The 18,937-nt window shown below is 57.8% G+C and overlaps 1 protein-coding gene across 1 annotated transcript; it reads left to right on the top strand.

Annotated features, from left to right (window-relative positions):
* The first annotated feature begins 1,959 nt into the window (after nucleotides 1–1,959).
* On the top strand, nucleotides 1,960–17,601 carry LOC129548338 (solute carrier family 22 member 11-like). Its single transcript, XM_088832263.1, is given in 15 exon segments — nucleotides 1,960–2,352; nucleotides 3,821–3,924; nucleotides 6,603–6,683; nucleotides 6,685–6,755; nucleotides 6,873–7,013; nucleotides 7,016–7,037; nucleotides 8,658–8,781; nucleotides 11,018–11,133; nucleotides 13,915–14,072; nucleotides 14,075–14,133; nucleotides 14,324–14,412; nucleotides 14,697–14,884; nucleotides 15,135–15,243; nucleotides 16,166–16,369; nucleotides 17,538–17,601. Coding segments are annotated over 15 exon segments (1,923 nt in total).
* Nucleotides 17,602–18,937: the final 1,336 nt, after the last annotated feature.

Below are 18,937 nucleotides of genomic sequence, written 5' to 3'. Positions count from 1 at the left end.
CTCTCTCCCCACATCTCTCCACTTGCTATTTTAAAATTCGTAATGAGTTCCTGCCAGAGAAGCAGCAGCCCAGACTTTGAAATCCAGGACCAGAGCCCTGACTCCCAGCGTGCTGGCTGGGCACCATCTTGGCTGAGTTCCCCAAGCCCTCTGGGGAGCTTCTGGGAAGTTTAAGGTCCAGACGCCCACCCACACCTCACCCACCCACACTTCCAGCAAGCTTCAGACTTCTCTCCAGAACTGACTCAGCCAATTCTTCTCACATCCTGGGAGTGACTGGCCCTAATTCTGACCCAAATTCTGAATTCCAGCCTTTAGCTATCACTTGGTCCATGACAGGCTAGAGGCCAACTATCAGCTGGCCAGGGGCATCAGAGAGAGCGTGGGTTGCAGTGTCTGGTTCGAATCCTGGCTATGCTGTGTGACCTCGGGCAAGCTGCCTGCCCTCTCTGAGCCTTGGTTTCCTTATCTGGGGGAATCAGCACTGCTCCTCTCCTGGGCTGCTATGAGGCAGGAATGAGAGCCTGCAGGCAGCGTGGTCAGCATAGAGCTGAGCACACAGCGAGCCCTAGGTGCCAGGAGCAGCTGTTACTAGGAGGCGCAGCACATGGTGGGGCGCTGGGCGGGGCCTTCCCCCCTGCCTCACACCCAAGCTGGCATCAGACACTGGGTCGGGCAGGCTTGACTTCACTCATTTCCCCGGTCTGCACACCTGCTCAGCTCCAAGGCCCATGAGGGCTTTCTCAGGGATACCAGGAAATGGTAGCCATGGTTTCCACCCTGGGGGAGCTTACAATCTAATAAAGGCAACCTGGAACCTCGAAATAGAAACTTCCTGAAATAGTGCGTCTGCGAGCTGGTCTCCCAGCGGTCTGGTAGGAGATGCGTGGTAGGGAGGGAAAGAGCCCAGGCCTGGGTCCTCTGCACACCCACCCCCTCACCTCTCCCAGCCTTCCTGCAACCTCAGGGTGTTGGACCCCAGCTGGTGGGGCAGCGGGCAGGTGCTGCTCAATCCGCACTCTGTGCTTTAGCAAAATGAACTGGAATGGCCCAGGATGGGTGAAAGTTGAGCCAACAGTTTCCTGATCCAAAGGGACACATGCAGAGAGTTCTGAAAGTTCAGACTGAAGCATGTCGGGGACTTCCCCAGTGGTACAGTGGTTAGGAATCTGCCTGCCAATGTCGGGGATACAGGTTCGATCCCTGGCCTGGGAAGATTCCACTAAGACTGTGCGTTGCAGCAACTGAAGCCCGTCAGCCCGAGAGCCCACAGGCCACAACTGCTGAGCCCGTGTGCTACAACTACCGAAGCCCACGCACCTGGAGCCCGTGCTCTGCAGCAGGAGAAGCCACCGCAACGAGAAACCCACGCACCACAGTGGCGAGTAGTCCCCACTCGCTGCAACTAGAGAAAGCCTGCACAAAGCAATGAAGATCCAGAGCAAGTGAAAAAAAAAGTTAGATTGAAGGATGCCATCACATGGCCTGCGGGGAGACGCCGAAGCCTTTCTGAGTAGCTGAGCCCACCTTTCTCCCCTGGAATTCCTCTCTGGGATTTAACTTTAACCTGAGCAATGAAGCCACAGCGGGGTTGATGTTTCTCCCACAGCTGTAATTCAGTAGCATCGCAGCACTGACTCATTTTTTGTTCATTTTCTTGATCTTTCACTCTAGGCGTTGGACACCCCAGATGCCCCAGTGAGTTTTGTCCCCACTCGAGACCAGAGGGGCATCTGAGCCGTCATTCCCAGAAATGGGGGAGGAGGAGGGGTTTCTTCAAAGTCTCTCGGGCATCGTAGGACACTCTGGACCGGCTGGCCCGCCCCTGTGGGGCTGAGTGGCGTGCGGAGGTAGAAGGTCTGGCGATGCTGTGCCTGCCGGTGGTTCTGGACAGCAGGCCGGGTGCTCACCAGCTCCCCGACTCCCAGGAGACCCGCCCAGGGGGCCGCAGCTCTGTCCATGGCGTTCACTGAGCTCTTGGAGCAGGCCGGGGGCGTGGGCCTCTTCCAGGCCCTCCAGATCCTCACCTTCTTCCTTTTCTCGGTCTGGGTGCCCTTCCAGTTAGTTGCGGAGAACTTTTCAGCCGCCGTCTCAGGCCACTGCTGCTGGGCTCACCTGCTGGACAATGAATCCGGGGCCCCCGCCAACCTCAGCCCCGAGGCCCTCCTGCCCGTCTCCATTCCGCCAGGCCCCAACTGTGGGCCCCACCAGTGTCGCCGCTTCCGCCACCCACAGTGGCAGCTTCTGGACCCCAATGCCACAACCACCAACTGGAGCGGGGCTGACACAGAGCCGTGTGTGGACGGCTGGGTCTACGACTGCAGCGCCTTCACCTCCACCATCGTGACGGAGGTGAGGGTCCCCCCCCCACCAAGCCCACCATTTCTTCCCCTTCCCAGCCTCCCAGTGACTGAGAGGATTAGAACGCCTCCATCAGCGCTGTTAAATGATATGCACTCCCTCGACACTTAATTACTGATGGCTTGGGATGGCCAGGATTCCCATCTGGGGCTAGGGTTATAGGAGACTTCGGGGAGCTTACATTCTGCAGGAGAATTCAGAATCAGTCAGCCTTTAAGCCAGGAATAGCCGTAGAGTCCACACCTTGTGCCCTTAAAGTGGCAGCCACTGCTCTGATGCTTTCCCTGTCGTCACTATTTCACAGCCATCTCTTGAGGTGGGTCTTATGATTGACCCCATTTAATCAGTGACAAAACAGAAGCCCACAGAGGTTAAGTAACTTGCCCCAGGACACACAGCTAACGTGCACTCCGATTCAACCCAGGGAGCCAGGTGCTGCAACGTCCCCCTCACTTTCTGTCCCACCTTGAGGCTGAAGGCCCCTGCGTGGACAGCGAGCACAAGTGAGAGAGCAGCTCCTGCAAGTAGGGAAAGGACAGCAGGCAGGGAGAGGCGACATTTCTGATGACACTGGATTATAAGCAAAGGAATCAATCACATGAAGGCCGGGGCAGAGCTGGGTCAGGGCAGAGGTGGGAGCGTGTCCGGGTGTTGAGAGAATAGTACTTGGCACAGAGGGTAAGGGGTCGGGAGATGGACGGGGCGCATGTGGAAGGAGGCTGGCTTTTCCTTAAGTGCAAAGAAAAGTCACCGGAGGCTTTGGAACAAGGAAGCGCTGTGATCTGATTTGCATTTTCAAGAGGTGACTTTGCAGGGTGGAGAACGCCCTGCAATGTGTGTGTGTGTTTGGGGGTAGGGGGAGCGCTCTTTCTACAGTGGTTCAGACAGCAGAGGTGGAAACAGAGGCGGAGTCATAGGCGAGGCAGGCAGGCCTTGGTGAAGGGAAGGGCTGACTTTGGGAGGGGGGCGGGGGGCGATGTTCAGGCAATGGCTGCCTGGCCCCCAGCAGATGGCAGGAAAAATTCACAGTGACACGTGCTCATCTTCACCGTCCTGTAAGAGAGGCAGCCATACAGCCCCGCTCCTGGAGGAGACGGGCTCAGCCAGGTGCAGGAACACAGCTGGGGTCACCAGCCGGTCAGTCATCAGCTGACTCGGAATGTGAGCCTTGTGGTTTAACCACTGCCCACCACTGTCCACTAGGAGGGGCCTGTCCTACTGTTAGACCCAGAACCATGTCCCACGTGTCCTGCCCTGCTGATCACAAGCTGGGGGGTGAGGGGGGTTTGAGGCCCACTGCCCACACACTCCTTCCACCATGGTTGCCTGATCTAGGATTCTGAGGACCCCACTGGGGGAGGCCAGATCCTCTCTGGGTGTTCTGGACCTTCCTCTGCCACCCTGATCCCACTATTCCACACCCCCTGAGCCAGGCTGACACACCCTCCTGCTCTTCCAGTGGGACTTGGTGTGTGACCACCAAGGCCTGAAGCCCCTAGGCCAGTCCACCTACATGGCGGGGGCCATGGTGGGATGTATCGTCTGCGGCTTCCTCCCCCACCGGTGAGTATCTCCTCTCCTCCCCTCCAGCTCCTTCAAAACAGAATGAGCATTGTGAGGCAGAGGTAAATGTGCAGTGGACATTCATGCTCCTTAGGAGAGGGTCTCCCCCATCTGGGGTCTGAGTCCCAAGCTCCCAGGGGGCTGAGAACCCACCGTCTGAACCTTGGTGCTGGGCTGAGCTGAAAAATCACCCTGAACACTCATTCTCCTCTTCAGCTTCTGCACCAAACTTTACTGAGCACCTACTGTGTGCCAAACACCGCACAGTCCCTGCCCTCGGGGAGCTGACGGCTTTCTGGAGAGAGACACTCCCCTCTTTCTTTTAACCAGGGCTTCCCTGGTGGCTCAGGGGGAAAGAATCCACCTGCCAAGGCAGGAGACACAGGTTCGATCCCTGGGTCGGAAAGATCCCTTGGAGGAGGAAATGGCAACCCACTCCAGCATTCTTGCCTGGACGATCCCATGGACAGAAGAGCCTGGGGGCTGTAGTCCATGGGGTTACAAAAGAGTCGTTCATGACTGAGCGACTAAACAACAGCAACGTGAAGTGTAGTGACAGAGAACCACCCCTCTCGCCCCTCCTGAGTGCCCCTCCCCTCTCCTCCACGCCCCTCCCGAGGTGCAGCACCTGCTGGAACCTTCCTCAGTCTGTGTTCAGGTCCTGCCCCGGGCACCGCTGTCCAGTGCTGAAAACGTGCCCACGTTGCACCCCCTCAGCTTGTAAACCCAACTGCCGACCTGGAGTCTCCACTTGGATGCACCCCACAGTTACCATGGCCCCCGCTGAACCCCTGAATCCCCACTCCCACCCAGCCCAAACCCCTGACCAGACTTCATCCTGGAGGACAGGCCCCCTAGGAGCCAGCCCCATGCGCCCTCCCTCAGCCCCTGCACTCACTGGGCTCCTTCTCCAAAGCACAGCTCCCAGCCCAGGGCCCTGCCTTGCATGCCACCCCCTTGCCCGAACTACCACCCTCTCTGGCCTGGGCTGGCCACAGCCTCCTCTGGGGTCTCCTGACTCCACTGGGCTTTCTGTTCTGCCACAGCGCTCAGAGTGACTCGGCAAAGGCTTGTGTGTATCTTGTCGCTGCCCAGCCTGAGGTCCCCTTGGCTCCCATGCTGAGGACAGTTCACACCCACCCCACCACCCCTGCTCAGCACTTGGCTTCTCCCTGGTGGCCTCACCAGCCCCTCCTGGAGCAGCCCTGCTCCCACCCAGCCCACAGGACCCACCGCAGCAGGCAGCCTCACCTCGCCTAGAGGTTTCCACCCATGGCCCCTTTGTGCCCAGCGTGCAGGCCCCCCTCAGCTCCAGGCCGCTCCTTGCAGAGGCCTTCCCAGCTTCAGGCCTGCAGGTCCCACGGCCCTGGCAGCTGTCCGCTCACAGCTCCTGGCTCTCTCTGCCAGTGCCTGGTTCTTGTTAGCTCATTGACTCTGCGTGTCCCCACGAGACTGTAGCTCCAAGGAGGCAGGGGCCTTGGGGTTGCATCCTCGGTGCGTAGCACACAGCATACTGCCCATAATATGCTGAAGGCACAAATGGCGTCCCCGCTATGCCCAGCAGCTTGGGCTCTGGGGCGTCCTGAGACCCAGCTTCTTAGAAGGTGGGTGTGTTATTTCTCTGTGAGTTAGTCACACGCAGAGCCTGGGCTGGTTGGCACAGTGGCGGCTCTTCGTGGGCCTTATATTACATTATCCTGAACATGGTGGGGAGCCCGAGCACTGGAGAAGGAAGTGCTCCAGTCTGCACTCAGAGGACCAGGCACCCGGCTGCCCACACCAGGAGCCACATCACAATCCGTCTGCGGCCGCCTGGTGAGCCTGGGGTCAGCGCCAGGCTTCAGCCTCCTGGTCTCACCCCGGGATCTGGGGCGCGTGTCCCTGCTTCTGGGTGCTACCCAGACAGGCGAGGCTGAGGTTGGTCTGCATCTCTCCAGTCTGACCGACACGTGCGTGCGTGCTCAGTTGCGTCAGTCATGTGACTCTTTGTGACCCCATGGACCGTAGCCCACCAGGCTCCTCTGTCCATGGGATTCTCCAGGCAAGAATCCTGGAGTGGGTTGCCATTTCCTCCTCCAAGGGATCTTCCCAACCAAGGGATCGAACCTGCGTCTCCTGCCTTAGCAGGTGGATTCTTTACCACCGAGCCATCAGGAGAGGCCCCTGACTGACACAGACTTCAGCTCAATGCCCTCAGTGGTTTGGGCTGCACTGACCTCTGGGCAGCAGCGGCACCATGAGCACGTGGGCTCCGGTGTGTCGCCAGGCTCGCCCAAAGCCTCGGGCCCCGAGCCGCCCACGATACTGCCCCCTTGTTCAGCATCTCGTCATGAATGCCTGCATTTTACAGACGGAGAAATTGTGGTCTGCAGACACTGAGCCAGGTGCCCAAGGTCACCCGGGAAGGGCAGAGCTGGGCTCAGACCCAGGCATCCGATGCCAAAGTCTATTCTGGACCACGAGGCTACAGCACCCCCCAAGAACAAGACGCCTGCCATTTTTATAACAAACGCACTCTGAACGTGGTCCCCGGAGATCCGAGGAGGTGCTGCCTGCCTGCGCCTGGGGGAGGCTCCAGCAGGAGCCACTTCAGCCTTCCGGCAGCAAGCCCATGCCTCTGTGCCCAAGTCCCCAGGGCCCCTCTCCAGGTGCCCACCACGCTTGTCTCCCCAAAACAGGTTTGGGCGGAAGCCAGTTCTGAGCTGGTGCTGCCTGCTGGTGGCCGCGAGCAGCATCAGCACCATCACTGCCCCCAGTTTCCGTGTGCTGCGGCCTCCTGTTTCTGAGCGCTCTGGGGTTGTCTGGCATCCTCCTGACCTCCACGATGCTCGGTGAGTCCCTCGATCGCTGGCCCCAGCCACGGTGTGGGGATGGGGTGCTGTGGGGACGTGGGGGCCTGAGGGCCCACTGCACGGGGCCCTCACTTGGGTGTCTGCACCGCCCTTCAGTGGTGGGGTGGACCACGACCAGCACGAGGGCCATCAGCATGGCGATCCTGGGGTCCACCTGCAGCATCGGCCAGATGGCCGTGGGTGGCCTGGCCTTCGCCCTGCAGGACTGGCGAACCCTCCAGCTGGCCGTGTCGGTGCCTTTATCATCTTCCCGATATCCTGGTTCAGTACAGGGTGGGGCCTTTTTCCTTGGGGAGAAATGGGAGGGGGATCCAAGAGGGTGCCCCTCACCCCTACCTCTCTGGCTGGCCACGGCTCCCGAGATGCTGAGACCCTGGAGGAGAGTGATGTGATCAGACCCCACTGGGGAGAGATGTCGTGGGAGCTCAGAGTTCTGGGGCGGGCATTTCAGCCAGGGGTCTGAGGTTCCCTCCAGCCTAGCCCACTGGCCCAAGGCTGAGGGCTCCATCCTTCACTCACATTGGCACCAGTTTCCCCACACCCGCCAGCCTCACTCCCTCACAGCACTTGCCCAGCTTGCGGGCATCCAAGTCAGGCATCGGATATGGAAAGATATTATCATTACTATTTCCGATGCTTCGAAAATCTCTGAGGTCTGAAAATACCTGCTTGGGTGGGGAGTGGAGGAAGAGATACAGGGAAATAATCACAACTTCCTGTCCTCATAAGTTTTCTTGTGCCCATGGGCCAGAGCTGAGCTGGTCTGCTGTGGGCAGACCAGCCCACATTTCATTCTCAAATGTGGATCGTGCTCCTGCTCTGTGCTAGACTTGGCTTTAGGCACTGGGGATCCATTGGAAAATAAAACAGACCACAAGTCGCTGACAATGTGGAGATTTATTGTACCGACAGGAAAGAAAGGAGGAAGACCGATCCATGGCTGCACTGATGAAGCTGCCCTGCTCACATTCGGGTGCATCCCAGGTGCTCTTTGCAACACCGGACGTGCACCAGCGCTGCTTTTTTTAATGTCATTTAAACCATTTTGTTTGTGTTTATTTTGGGGGGGAGGATATTAGTTCCCGGACCAAGGATTGACCCTGCACCCCCTGCAGTGGAAAAGCAGTATTAACCACTGGACCGCGATGGAGGTCCATCAACACTTCTTCTAATGAGGAAAGAAGATGTTATTACTGCTACTTTCAGATGAGGGACTGAGGCCCACAGAGGTTCCATGGGCCAAAAGCCACACCATTGTTTTGTGCCAGAGGCAGGACTTGTATCCCAGGTGGGCTGGCTCTTCTGACCATGACACACTGCCTCCAGAAATTCTTCTTAGCTTCCCCGTGAGCCCAGCTGAACTCCTGTGGGCTAGGAGAACTCTGGACCCTTTCACCAGGGAGATACTTCTCCCTGTCCATCTGCCCCTGAGGCTGGAAAGAAGCTGACTGCTTTTATAAAACCACTCAGTTCTAGCTGGGGATGTTTTCAATGTGTGTGTGTGTTTTGTTTTTGTTTTAATTCAGCATGATACTAGCTTTCTGTCATAGAAATGGCCCTAGAATCACCCCATGTCCAGTCAGCCTGGGGATTGATTGAATGTGGGGCTTGGGCATGCAGGCTCCTGGCAGCAGGGAAGCCAGATGGGGTGGCAGGGAGTAGGGGCTGGTGGAGAGGGTGACTCATCCTTATTCTGTGATCATCAGGGACTTCCCAGCTCGGCATTAGCAGGGCAGAGGGAGAAGCAGCTGCCTTCTCCCTACTCCTGTTGTAGCCAGAGGGTCTGCTGGCCACCACCCCCTGCCCACCTGACCTGGGCACCTGGCCACCAGTCTGAGCAAAGAAAGCAAAGAGCCAGTCAAGCACCTGCTTCTTTAACAGGTGGCTGCCAGAATCCACCCGATGACTGATTATCATAGGCAAACCAGATCAAGCGCTTCAGGAACTCAAAAAGGTGGCCAAGATAAAAGGCCACAAGGAAGCCCACAAGACACTGACCAGAGAGGTGAGATGCTGTTGTTAGTGACCCAGAGTGTGAGATATGACCCAGGAAAGGACATCAACTGATGTATCATCTAAATTATCACTAACATCACCCCTGTCCATTCCAGCACCACCCCCATCAACAGACTCATAACATCAAAACAGCATCATCAACGCCACTATCATCACCTTCGCGATCTCTATCATCACTGGCATCATCATTACCATTATCACCGTAATCATTACCATGAAACCAACTATCACCATCCCTCCACCATCACCATTACCATCCCCTCCACCACCACCATCACTCCATCAACACCATCCCCTCCACCATCACCATCCCCACCACTGTCACCATCACCATCCCCTCCACCACCACCATCCCACCACCACCACCATCCCCTCCACCATCCCCATCCCCTCCACCATCCCCATCCCCTCCACCATCCCCATCCCCTCCACCAACACCACCACCATCCCCTCCACCATCCCCATCCCCTCCACCATCCCCATCCCCTCCACCAACACCATCCCCACCACTGTCACCATCACCATCCCCTCCACCACCACCATCCCACCACCACCACCATCCCCTCCACCATCCCCATCCCCTCCACCATCCCCATCCCCTCCACCATCCCCATCCCCTCCACCAACACCACCACCATCCCCTCCACCATCACCATCCCCACCACTGTCACCATCACCATCCCCTCCACCACCACCATCCCACCACCACCACCATCCCCTCCACCATCCCCATCCCCTCCACCATCCCCATCCCCTCCACCATCACCATCACCATCCCCACCACCATCCCCATCCCCTCCACCAACACCATCCCCACCACTGTCACCATCACCATCCCCTCCACCACCACCATCCCCTCCACCACCACCATCCCCACCACCACCACCATCCCCTCCACCATCACCATCACCATCCCCTCCACCACCACCATCCCTCCACCACCACCATCCCCTCACCACCACCATCCCCTCCACCACCACCATCCCCACCATCAACACCATCCCCTCCACCATCACCATCCCCTCCAGCACCACCATCCCCACCACCACCACAATCCCCTCCACCATCACCATCCCCTCCACCATCATCACCACCATCCCCTCCACCACCATCCCCTCCACCATCACTTTCCCCACCACCACCGCCATCACTGTCCCTACCACCATCGCCACCACCATTACTACCACCACCTCCATCACATCACAATCATCTTCACCATCACCACCTCTGCACACTCACAATCACCTCCACTACCATCATTTCTACACAAATGCCACTGTCATCTCCACCACCACCAGTAATAATAACACCACTAATACAACAGCATTACACTCTCCACACACCCATGATCACATCACCACCACCATCATCACCTCGACCAGCAAACCATCACGATCAACTTCATCTATATTACCATCCGCACCACCACCGCCATCAACATCAGCATCATACCCACACCACCCAGACCGTCATGGTCACCCTCGTCTCTAGCCTCAGCTCCACCACAGCCACCATCAACCACACAGCCACAACTGGCCCCAATACAACCATCACCAGCAACAACCACACACCCGCATCACCACATCTGTTATTCACCGCCTTGACCCACATACATTGCCCACTTATCTCAGAAGGCTCTTCAGCGTGTTTGGAGAAATGGGATGCGCTTGCCTGAGGGTAGCTATTTCAAGGAAGCAGGTGTGGAAGGATGTGTGGACAAAAACAAGAGGACTGAGTGCCCTGAGGGCAGAAGGATCAGAAAAGGCTTCCAGGAGGAGGTGAGCTAGAGCTGGCCAGGACTGAGCTGAGCAGGGGCAAGCAGGGCCCAGGGTGCAGGTGTAGGCTGGATGGGCTCTTGGGATGCAGTAAGGAGCCAATGTGACTGGGCAGCTGTGCCCTGATGCCAGCCAAGAGGAATGAAGAGGGATGGTAGGGCCTCCTGGGGTAACTGCCAAGGGCTCCCCGCAGTAGGCAGCTTAGCAGCCAGCGACGGGACACAAGACCGCGCCTTGGCTCCGAGAGGGGAACTGGGTCTTCAGAAGAGAGCTCAGGCCAGGCCAGAGAGAAGCCTTTCTGCCCTCAGCCCCACCCCACCCCCAGGGCTCTCCATCTCCAGGGGCCAAGGCCAGGCTCTCCCCATCCCTCTGCCCACCTGGACACCATTTCTGGCATGGGAGCGGGGCAGGGCCATGGCCCCAGCATTCACTGCCCCGTTGCCCCCAGAGGTGCTGATGGCCAGCATGCAGGAGGAGGTGGCCTCTGTGAAGTCCCGACAGTCAGTGCTGGACCTGTCCTGCCTGCCCATGCTCCGCTGGAGAATCTGCAACCTATTGGTGGTGAAGTATGCCGTCCCGTGTACCCCTCCCGGTGACAGGGCTGGGGGGCAGCATTCAGGGGGAAAACAGTCCCTGCAGCCTCATGGGGTACATTCCTGGCTTGGACAGGCAGCTGCTCCAGGGGGCAGGAGCCTGACAGGTGGTGACAGATACGGTCAGGAGGCTGGCTTGTGCAGAAAGTCAGCCAGAGAGCGGGGCTGGGATATGGTCCTGGGCAAGGGGCCGGGTCAGACTGAAGCAAGCCCAGGGCAGGGGCAGAGCCATGATGTCCCCAGAGCCAAGGGACCAGCAGGAGCTGGAAAGTCAGCATCAGACTCACCCTGACAGCTGGACTCCTGGGGTGTGGAAGTGACCACGTTCCCGCCACACACGGCCCCCTCTGAGCCATCCCATGAGACTAGTTCATTCATATCCCACTTTACAGATGGGAAAGAGGGGCCAGGAGAGGAAAGACACGTGTCCGAGATGACTGAGTGGGCATCTGAACCCTGGCTGAGCTCCCTGCTAGACCCTCCCACCCCACAGTGAGCAAGGACTCCCCACCAAAGGAGGCCCCGTCCGCCAGGGCCACCTTTGTTGTTAGTGTTGTTCAGTTGCTAAGCCGAGTCCGACTCTGTGACCCCGTGGCCTGCAGCACGCCAGACCTCCCTGTCCTTCACCACCTCTCAGAGCTTGCTCAAACCCACGTCCGTTAAGTCAATGATGCCATCCAACCAGATCACCCTCTGTCGCCCCCTTCTCCTCCTGCCCTCAATTTTTCCCAGCATCAGGGTCTTTTCCACCTGGGACCAGGCAGAGACTCCTTAAGACAAAGTCAGTTTAAGCAACTTCCTGAAGAGTGGATCAAAAAGTAAGGGTCAGGTTTTATTGGGACTCGATCTGGAAATAAAACTCAAAATTAGGAAAACATTGATTTTATGCTATATTTTAGCACATGTGGGTTATAATGGCAAATATGTGCTGCATCTTAGAGCAAAGAACGCATCAAATGCCCCTCTCTATATTTTTTGCTTTTCTTTTTCTGATGATAAATTAGAAGGAGTGCTGGGGGGCCAGTGAGTGTCTAGGGCCGTTCTTTCAAAAACCATCAAGGCTTCCGCAGTTCTCCCAGGGGCTGCTCTGCACCCTTTGTTATTCAAATCACAGACTGTGAGGCGGCCACCCTCCTGGGTTTTCTTGGCTTCGACTGTTAACCCAGTTATTACTGGCTAAGACTCCAGGTGCTCATGCCCGCAAGTCAGCCCAGCTTTTTTCCCAGTCACGTTCACAAACTTCAGAAAGCACCTGTTTCTGCAGGAATTGCAGCTTTTCTCTGCAGCTGTTAGCCTGGTGGCACCTGAAAGAAGCCTCTTGGGGGCAGCAATCAGGTGCTGCTGAAGGGGAGGGCTGGGGACTGTCCAGTTGAAGCGGGGGGTGGGTTGGATTGGAATCATTTACCTGCATGGCCACTTGTGGAGCCAGATTCAATCTCCAAGAGGCAGAAATTCAGCTACTGGGGTGGCTCAGCGGTAAAGAATCCGCCTGCCAGTGCAGGAGATGTGGGTTCCGTTCCTGGGCTGGGAAGATCCCCTGGAGAAGGCAACCCACTGCAGGATTCTTGCCTGGAGAATCTCATGGACAGAGGATCCTGGCGGAGAGTTGGACACAACTTAGTGGCTAAACAATAACGAAGTTCAGCTACTCAGGAGCCGTGGCAGGGGACACCCTCTGGGTGGCAGACTCTGAAATGGAGGTCTGGGAGTATGAAGTTCATGGAGAGAGCTCCAGGGGTCACCTCCTGTGGAGGGGAGTGGGGTCAGGGAGGGCAGGAGGCAGCAGGAACAGGGGACAGGTGCTGTCACAGCCAGGCCCCAGCCTGGGGACCTGGGAGCTGGGACGGCCCTTCTGAGTTGTCCCTCTGGCCGGCGTAGACCAGCCATGGGATGTTCTGCCCAGCTGGGGCGTAGCACTCCCAAGGGCTGCAAAAATAAGACTTTCTATCCTGAAGTGGACAGCCCAGCGTCTTCCACTGAGACCCCTTTCTGTTATTAAACCCATGTTTCGAGACAAAGAAACTGGCAGCCGGTGAGGGGCAGAGACTTGCCCAGGTTCCCAGCCAGTAGAGCCAGTTCCTGGCTGCAACCAGAAATAGGAAACAGCCAGAGGGCACTGTGTGTGTTAGTTGCTCGGCTGTGTCCGACTCTTTGTGACCCCATGGACTGTAGCCCACCAGGCTTCTCTGTCCATGGGGATTCTCCAGGCCAGAATACCGGAGTGGATTGCCATTCCCTTCTCCAGGGGTTCTTCCCGACTCAGGGATCAAACCCAGGTCTCCCACATCACAGGCAGATTCTTTACCGCCTGAGCCAACAGGGAAATCCACTAGAACCTGACAAAGGGGCAGGTCAGCTTGACCCACTGGCCCGTCTGCCCAGAGAGGGTCACGTCTTCCTGCTGGTTGGTTTGTGGACAAGGAGGTTGAGAGGCGACGCCCAGTCCACCATGGCTGACACCAAGGCCCACACTTGAAATGGATGGGCTACTGTCCTCCCCACCCTTTCCTGGGACAGCCTAACCACGGGAAGATGATCCTGCAGGTTGCCCAGGGGCTGGGCTGACAGTTCCTCTGGCACAGACCCCATGTGGGCATATGCTCCCAGGGTGAACCCTTCTCCACAGGGCAGGGGCCTGACTCTGGATCCCCATCCAGGCATGCCCGCTCCTCCATGGGACATGGACTCTGGACTACCCCCAGGGGTGCCGGTTCCTCCCTGGGGCAGGGGCCTGACTCTGGATGCCCCCCACAGCTCCTTCCTCACCGTCTCGTACTACAGGATAGTCCTCGACCTGCAGAACCTGGGGAGCGACATCTTCCTCCTCCAGGTCCTCTTCAGAGCCGTGGACCTCCTGGCCTGGGCCATCACCACCTTCCTGCTCAGGTTCTTCGGCCACCGCACGACCCTGGCCAGCTCCTGGCCGGGGCTGGCCTCACCATCTTGGCCAACAAGGTACCTTGGTCCCGCAAGGTGCGGGCAGGGCAGCAGAGCTGGGGGCTGAGGGACCGAGGGGCTGCGGCCTCCTCCCCACCCACCCCGTTCCACCCAAGACCCTGACTGCCGCAGCTCCACCCACCCCCTGCCCCTTTCCCTGTGATGCTGAGGGTCAGAGAGGTGAAGCCCGGTGCCAGAGATCCCACGGTGGTCAGAGATCCCGCAGAGGGATGGAGCCAGGCCTGGACCAGACTTGAAGCCGGAGGCCGAGTCTGCGGAGAGGGGACAGGTCTGGGAGGCTGAGCGGGGCCCCAGGTGAGGAGGAGATGCAGGAGCAGTGTTTCCTCGTGTTGGAGAAGCCAGATGCGCTTCACAGAGCGCTGGGGAGGTGGGGAGGGTGCCCGGCTCGCTCCTTTCCCACAGATGCTTTGAGGCCCCAGAAACCCTCTCTGGGTCTCGGTTTACTGTTCAAGGCGGGTGACAGGCAGGGGCAGGGGCGGGTGTCCCCCAGAGGCCACCCAGCCAGGAGGGAGGGGGGTGAGTGTGAGGATGGAGGCCCAGCTGTGAGCTCAAACTCTGAGTGAGACCCGTGCCCCAAGGAAAGCTTCCGAGACGTGCTCCCCGCAGAAGCAGTGTCCCCACGGGCAGACTGAGGCGCTGCGGGCAAGCTTCTGGGTCTCTGGGTGGTCCGGGGGCGCTGCTGTGGGCCTGGGCCCGGCCTGCCCCTCTCCTTCAAGGGAAGAGGCACCCTCAGGGTGCCAGGAGCCCTGTCGCGGCTCCCCCTCGAGTGCCACCCACCCAGGCTTGCCCACCGCAGACCCGGCTGGGTTCTGGCCCTGCACCCCGCCCCCTGCTCCCGCAGCCGGGACATCTAGAGCCACATCCCCTGGCCAGACCCTCCTCGGGGCCCAGAGCACACCGCCTGGGACCTACCTGCTCTCAGCTCAAGGAAGCCTTGTGGGAGAACCCAGTCCCTCTGCTCCAGGCTCCCAGGGACCCTCCCGGCAGACCCCAACTCACCCTTTGCTCTGCCTTAGACCTGCAGACCCTGCGTGTGGTCTTTGCTGTGCTGGGAAAGGGGTGTTTTGGCTTCAGCTTAACCTGCATCATGATTTACAAGCCGGAACTCTTCCCAACTTCACTGCGGTAGGCTGGGCTGCAGCTGCGGACGGCACACCCTCGCGAGGGCCCGTGGGGAGGGCGGGGAGGGGCTTGGCACCCAGGGACACACAGTGGAGGGCACCAGGACCAGGCACTGACATGGAACTGAGCAGATGCCCCAGAGTCCTTCCCCCAAAGGCCCCTGCTCAGCCAGGGCCTCCACACTCAGCCCCTCCCCAGGAGTCCAGGCTCAGAGGCAGCCCCGCAGAGGGCTCCCCTGGAGGCTTCCGGACTGGGAACCACTTTGAGCCGCAGAGCCCACTGCTCAGGTGAAATCTTATAAGAGCCCAGGGGGTTGCCTCCCACTGTCCCTTCCCTGTCCCCAAGGAGCCCCAGGTGGTCAAGAGTTAGACAAGCCCCACATTGTACAGTGGGTAAACTGAAGTTCAGGGTGGCCAAGGACTTCCTCAGTTAAGAGCAGGGGTGGCCTCAGCCCCCACAGGCCTGGCCCAGCCTTACTCATGATGCTTGCTCACTCACTCGTTCACTCTTTTTTTCTATATTGTTGATACTTTATGGAAAGCCCATAGAAATCACATTTATCGATACTGTTGATACTTTATGGGAAGCCTGAACTGGGAGCTCAGCGGCCTAGCAGGATCCCTGAGACAAGCGTCCAAAGTACCCAAGACCAGGAAGAATGGCCTGGGCCCTAGAGAGTTCCTGTGAAGGACTCCAGATGTTCCCAGAAAGCAGAAACCCTCTCTGGATGGGAAAATCCAGGTGGGCTCCATGGAGGAGGTGGTGTTAGAAGAGACCTCGAGGAAGGTGACTCCTTCAGCCCAGCTTTCCCTCCCCTGGCATTCCCTGGCCCAGCCAAAGTGCCCCTCCTCTAGTAAAGCCTCCTCCCAGCCCCCACCAAAACAGCAGCTGTGACAAGGATCCCGGCCCTCCCCTCTGCTCACAGGATAATCGAAGAAGGCTTCCTGTACTCGGCAGCTCAGCTGGGGTCTGTGACGGGCCCGCTGATCAGGATGACCTGCCAGGTCTTGCCCCTGCTGCCCCCACTCTCCTATGGGGTCATCCCCATCGCTGCCGGCCTCATTGTCCTCTCCCTCCCGGAGACCCAGGGACTTCCACTCCCTGACACCATCCAGGACCTGGAGAGACAGTGAGTGACCCTCGACCACCCCGGGATTCATGCAGCTGGACAGGGCTCGGATGGGCGGCCGGTCCACCCCAGCCTGGGGACAGGAGAGTTCAAGGGTCAGGAGACGTCCTGGGCAGAGAGGGGCAGGAACCGGGCTGGGTGGTCATGGCAATGACTCCCACAGCTCGAGCTTGTCCAGTTCCCCCATGTCACACTGAAGGCAGTGTGTTTCTGAAACCATTTAATCTTGGCAACAACCTTGCCAGGAAGATAGTACTGCTCTCCCTGTTTATAAGAGGCTCAAAGAGAGGAAGTGATTTATTTGAGGCCTCACAGGTCAAACGTGGTTGTACCTTAGGCAGGAAAACGTAGTGGTCCAGAGCCCAGCTCTCCAGCCAGACACCCAAGACGGAATCCCTGGCCACTCGGGCAAGCGCCATCCCTCTCTTATCAAACTGACAGAGACGAGAAAGAGCCTCAACTCTTCTCCTTAAGGCTTCCTGCAAAGAAGCCCAGGCCCAGACAAACTATCAGGTGCCGAGAATAGGAATGAAGGGATGTTCCTCAACTTCCTTTTATAGCCAGAATCACCTCTAGGTTTCCACTTCATCCTTGGTACAATGGGTGTTTAAAAAAGAAACCAAAACAGTGTAGTCAAAGAGCTGTATTTGGGTTTAAGTGGATAATTATTCAAAAGCCCGCAGCTCATGCTCAGTAAGTGTGGCTGCTGTGTCTGGGGTGATGGGGTTCGTGGGGAGCCCTCCTCACTGAACAGGAGCCAAGATCATGATAGTAGTAATAATAACAGCAGGGGCTTAGTGGGCCCTTACTGTTTTAATACAGCACCTGATTTGATCCATGCAACAAGCCTACGAGGTGCTGTTCTGTCCAATTTCACTATCAAGAAAATGGGGACACAGAGAGATTATGCAACTTGCCTAAGGACACCCAGCCAAGAGGCAGAGAAGCCAAGACCTAATTTATTCTTTAAATTAAGTCATTTTTGTTGTGTATCTGCTGCATTTCAGGCACTGTCCCATGCTTTGGGCAACAGCTGTAAAAAAAAAAAAACAAACCCTAATCTTGTAGAGCTTACATTCCTGTAAGACTTGACCCCCATTTCTGCCCTCCAAACCTCAGACCTGGAGCCATCACCACACACCACCCCTCTCCTTTTTTGTTATTCTAGGAGGTCAGCAGCAGCCAGGGGCGGCCAGCAAGAGGTGGTCATTACAGAAAGCACCTGGTTCTAGAAATTCAGCCTGCAGGAGCCCCACGGGTCAAAGATCCCCTCCGGAGGGAATCGCCTCTTCTGTGATCAGAAAGCAGAAGTGATTTGGGCAGCCTTGAGGGTTTGGCATGGCTGAGCGAGCAGCATGGCTGTCTGCTGAGGTTGAAAGTAGTATCACCCCTTTCTTCTGCTCCCCCAGCCCCGCCAGACTTCCCACCCGCCTCAGCCCTGCAGGAGCCCTCGGCCGACAGACACTCCTGGCCTGGATGTCCCAGGTCCCCTTCGTTAACATGATGGGCCCTCTCCCTTCCCCGCCAGGGTCTTGTCTTCACACCTTCACTCGGCCACCCGCTTCTCCTCACTTCTCAGAACCTGGTGCTGTGGGTTCTCACCTCCCAGCTTCCAGAGTAGATCGTAGGGCAGGCTCCAGACCAACCCGGGTTCCAGCCTTTCCCTTGCTACTCACACAGCCGCATCAGTTAAACAGGGCTCAGGGAACCTGCTTCCCCAAGGTTAGTGGATCTTAGCACAGACCAGAATCCAGCAGATAGAAACTGCTACCAGAACTGTCAGGAACAGGCATTCCGGTGTGCCCTGCCCTGGGCACCAGAAGGGCAGGCACAGGGAGCTGAAACCCAGCCCAGGCTGCCCAAGCCCTGCCACTTACCCTAACAGAGGCTGGCTTCACTCCGAGCAAGCAGCTGTTCAGTTGCCTCCTGTTAGCCCCGCTGGTGAGGGAGGCCTCCTGCCCTGTGGTCCCATCGTTATAGGGAAGGGCCAACCTAACACTGCGCAGATGGAGGGATGCAGTTTATTATTCACACATACTCACAGCCCTGGGAGGCCGACACTGGGTACGTACCACACAGGGTCACAAGGGTTGCACGCAGGGACAGAGAGACTTACTGAAAGCTGCAAGAGGCAGGGTGCAGTGGGGGGATGCCTGGTTCCACAGGAGTGTGGGACTGCCTTGTTTGAGTCATTCCCCAGATTGGCAAGGAACTGATCCCCACTGCTGAGGGGTGACAGGAGCTGTGCTGGCCTCTCCCCAACCCCTGTAAGTGTTGCTGGCTGGGGGACCTTACCTGCAGGAGCAGAGTGGGACCTGAGTTAAGCCCCCGAATCCCTCCAGGTTCCACCAGATGTCAAGGCAACACAGAACATCAGGCCCTAATTGTAGGCCTTATGCTGCAGGGCCACCCTTCTGTGTGTCCATCTTGAGAAGTCACCGTGTCCTCAATTACGCAGACCCTCCCCACACAAGCAACAGCTCAGGCTGTTAAAGCAGTGGGATCATTGAAGCTGACCACCTCTTTTAGAGGTGAGGAAACTAAAGCCCAGAGAGGCAGAGTGACACG

The sequence above is a fragment of the Moschus berezovskii genome, chromosome 25, assembly GCF_049115385.1.
Source record: "Moschus berezovskii isolate FMDL1 chromosome 25, NW_MosBer_1.0, whole genome shotgun sequence".
Taxonomy (NCBI): Eukaryota; Metazoa; Chordata; class Mammalia; order Artiodactyla; family Moschidae; genus Moschus; species Moschus berezovskii.
This window is presented reverse-complemented; position numbering and strand designations above follow the sequence as displayed.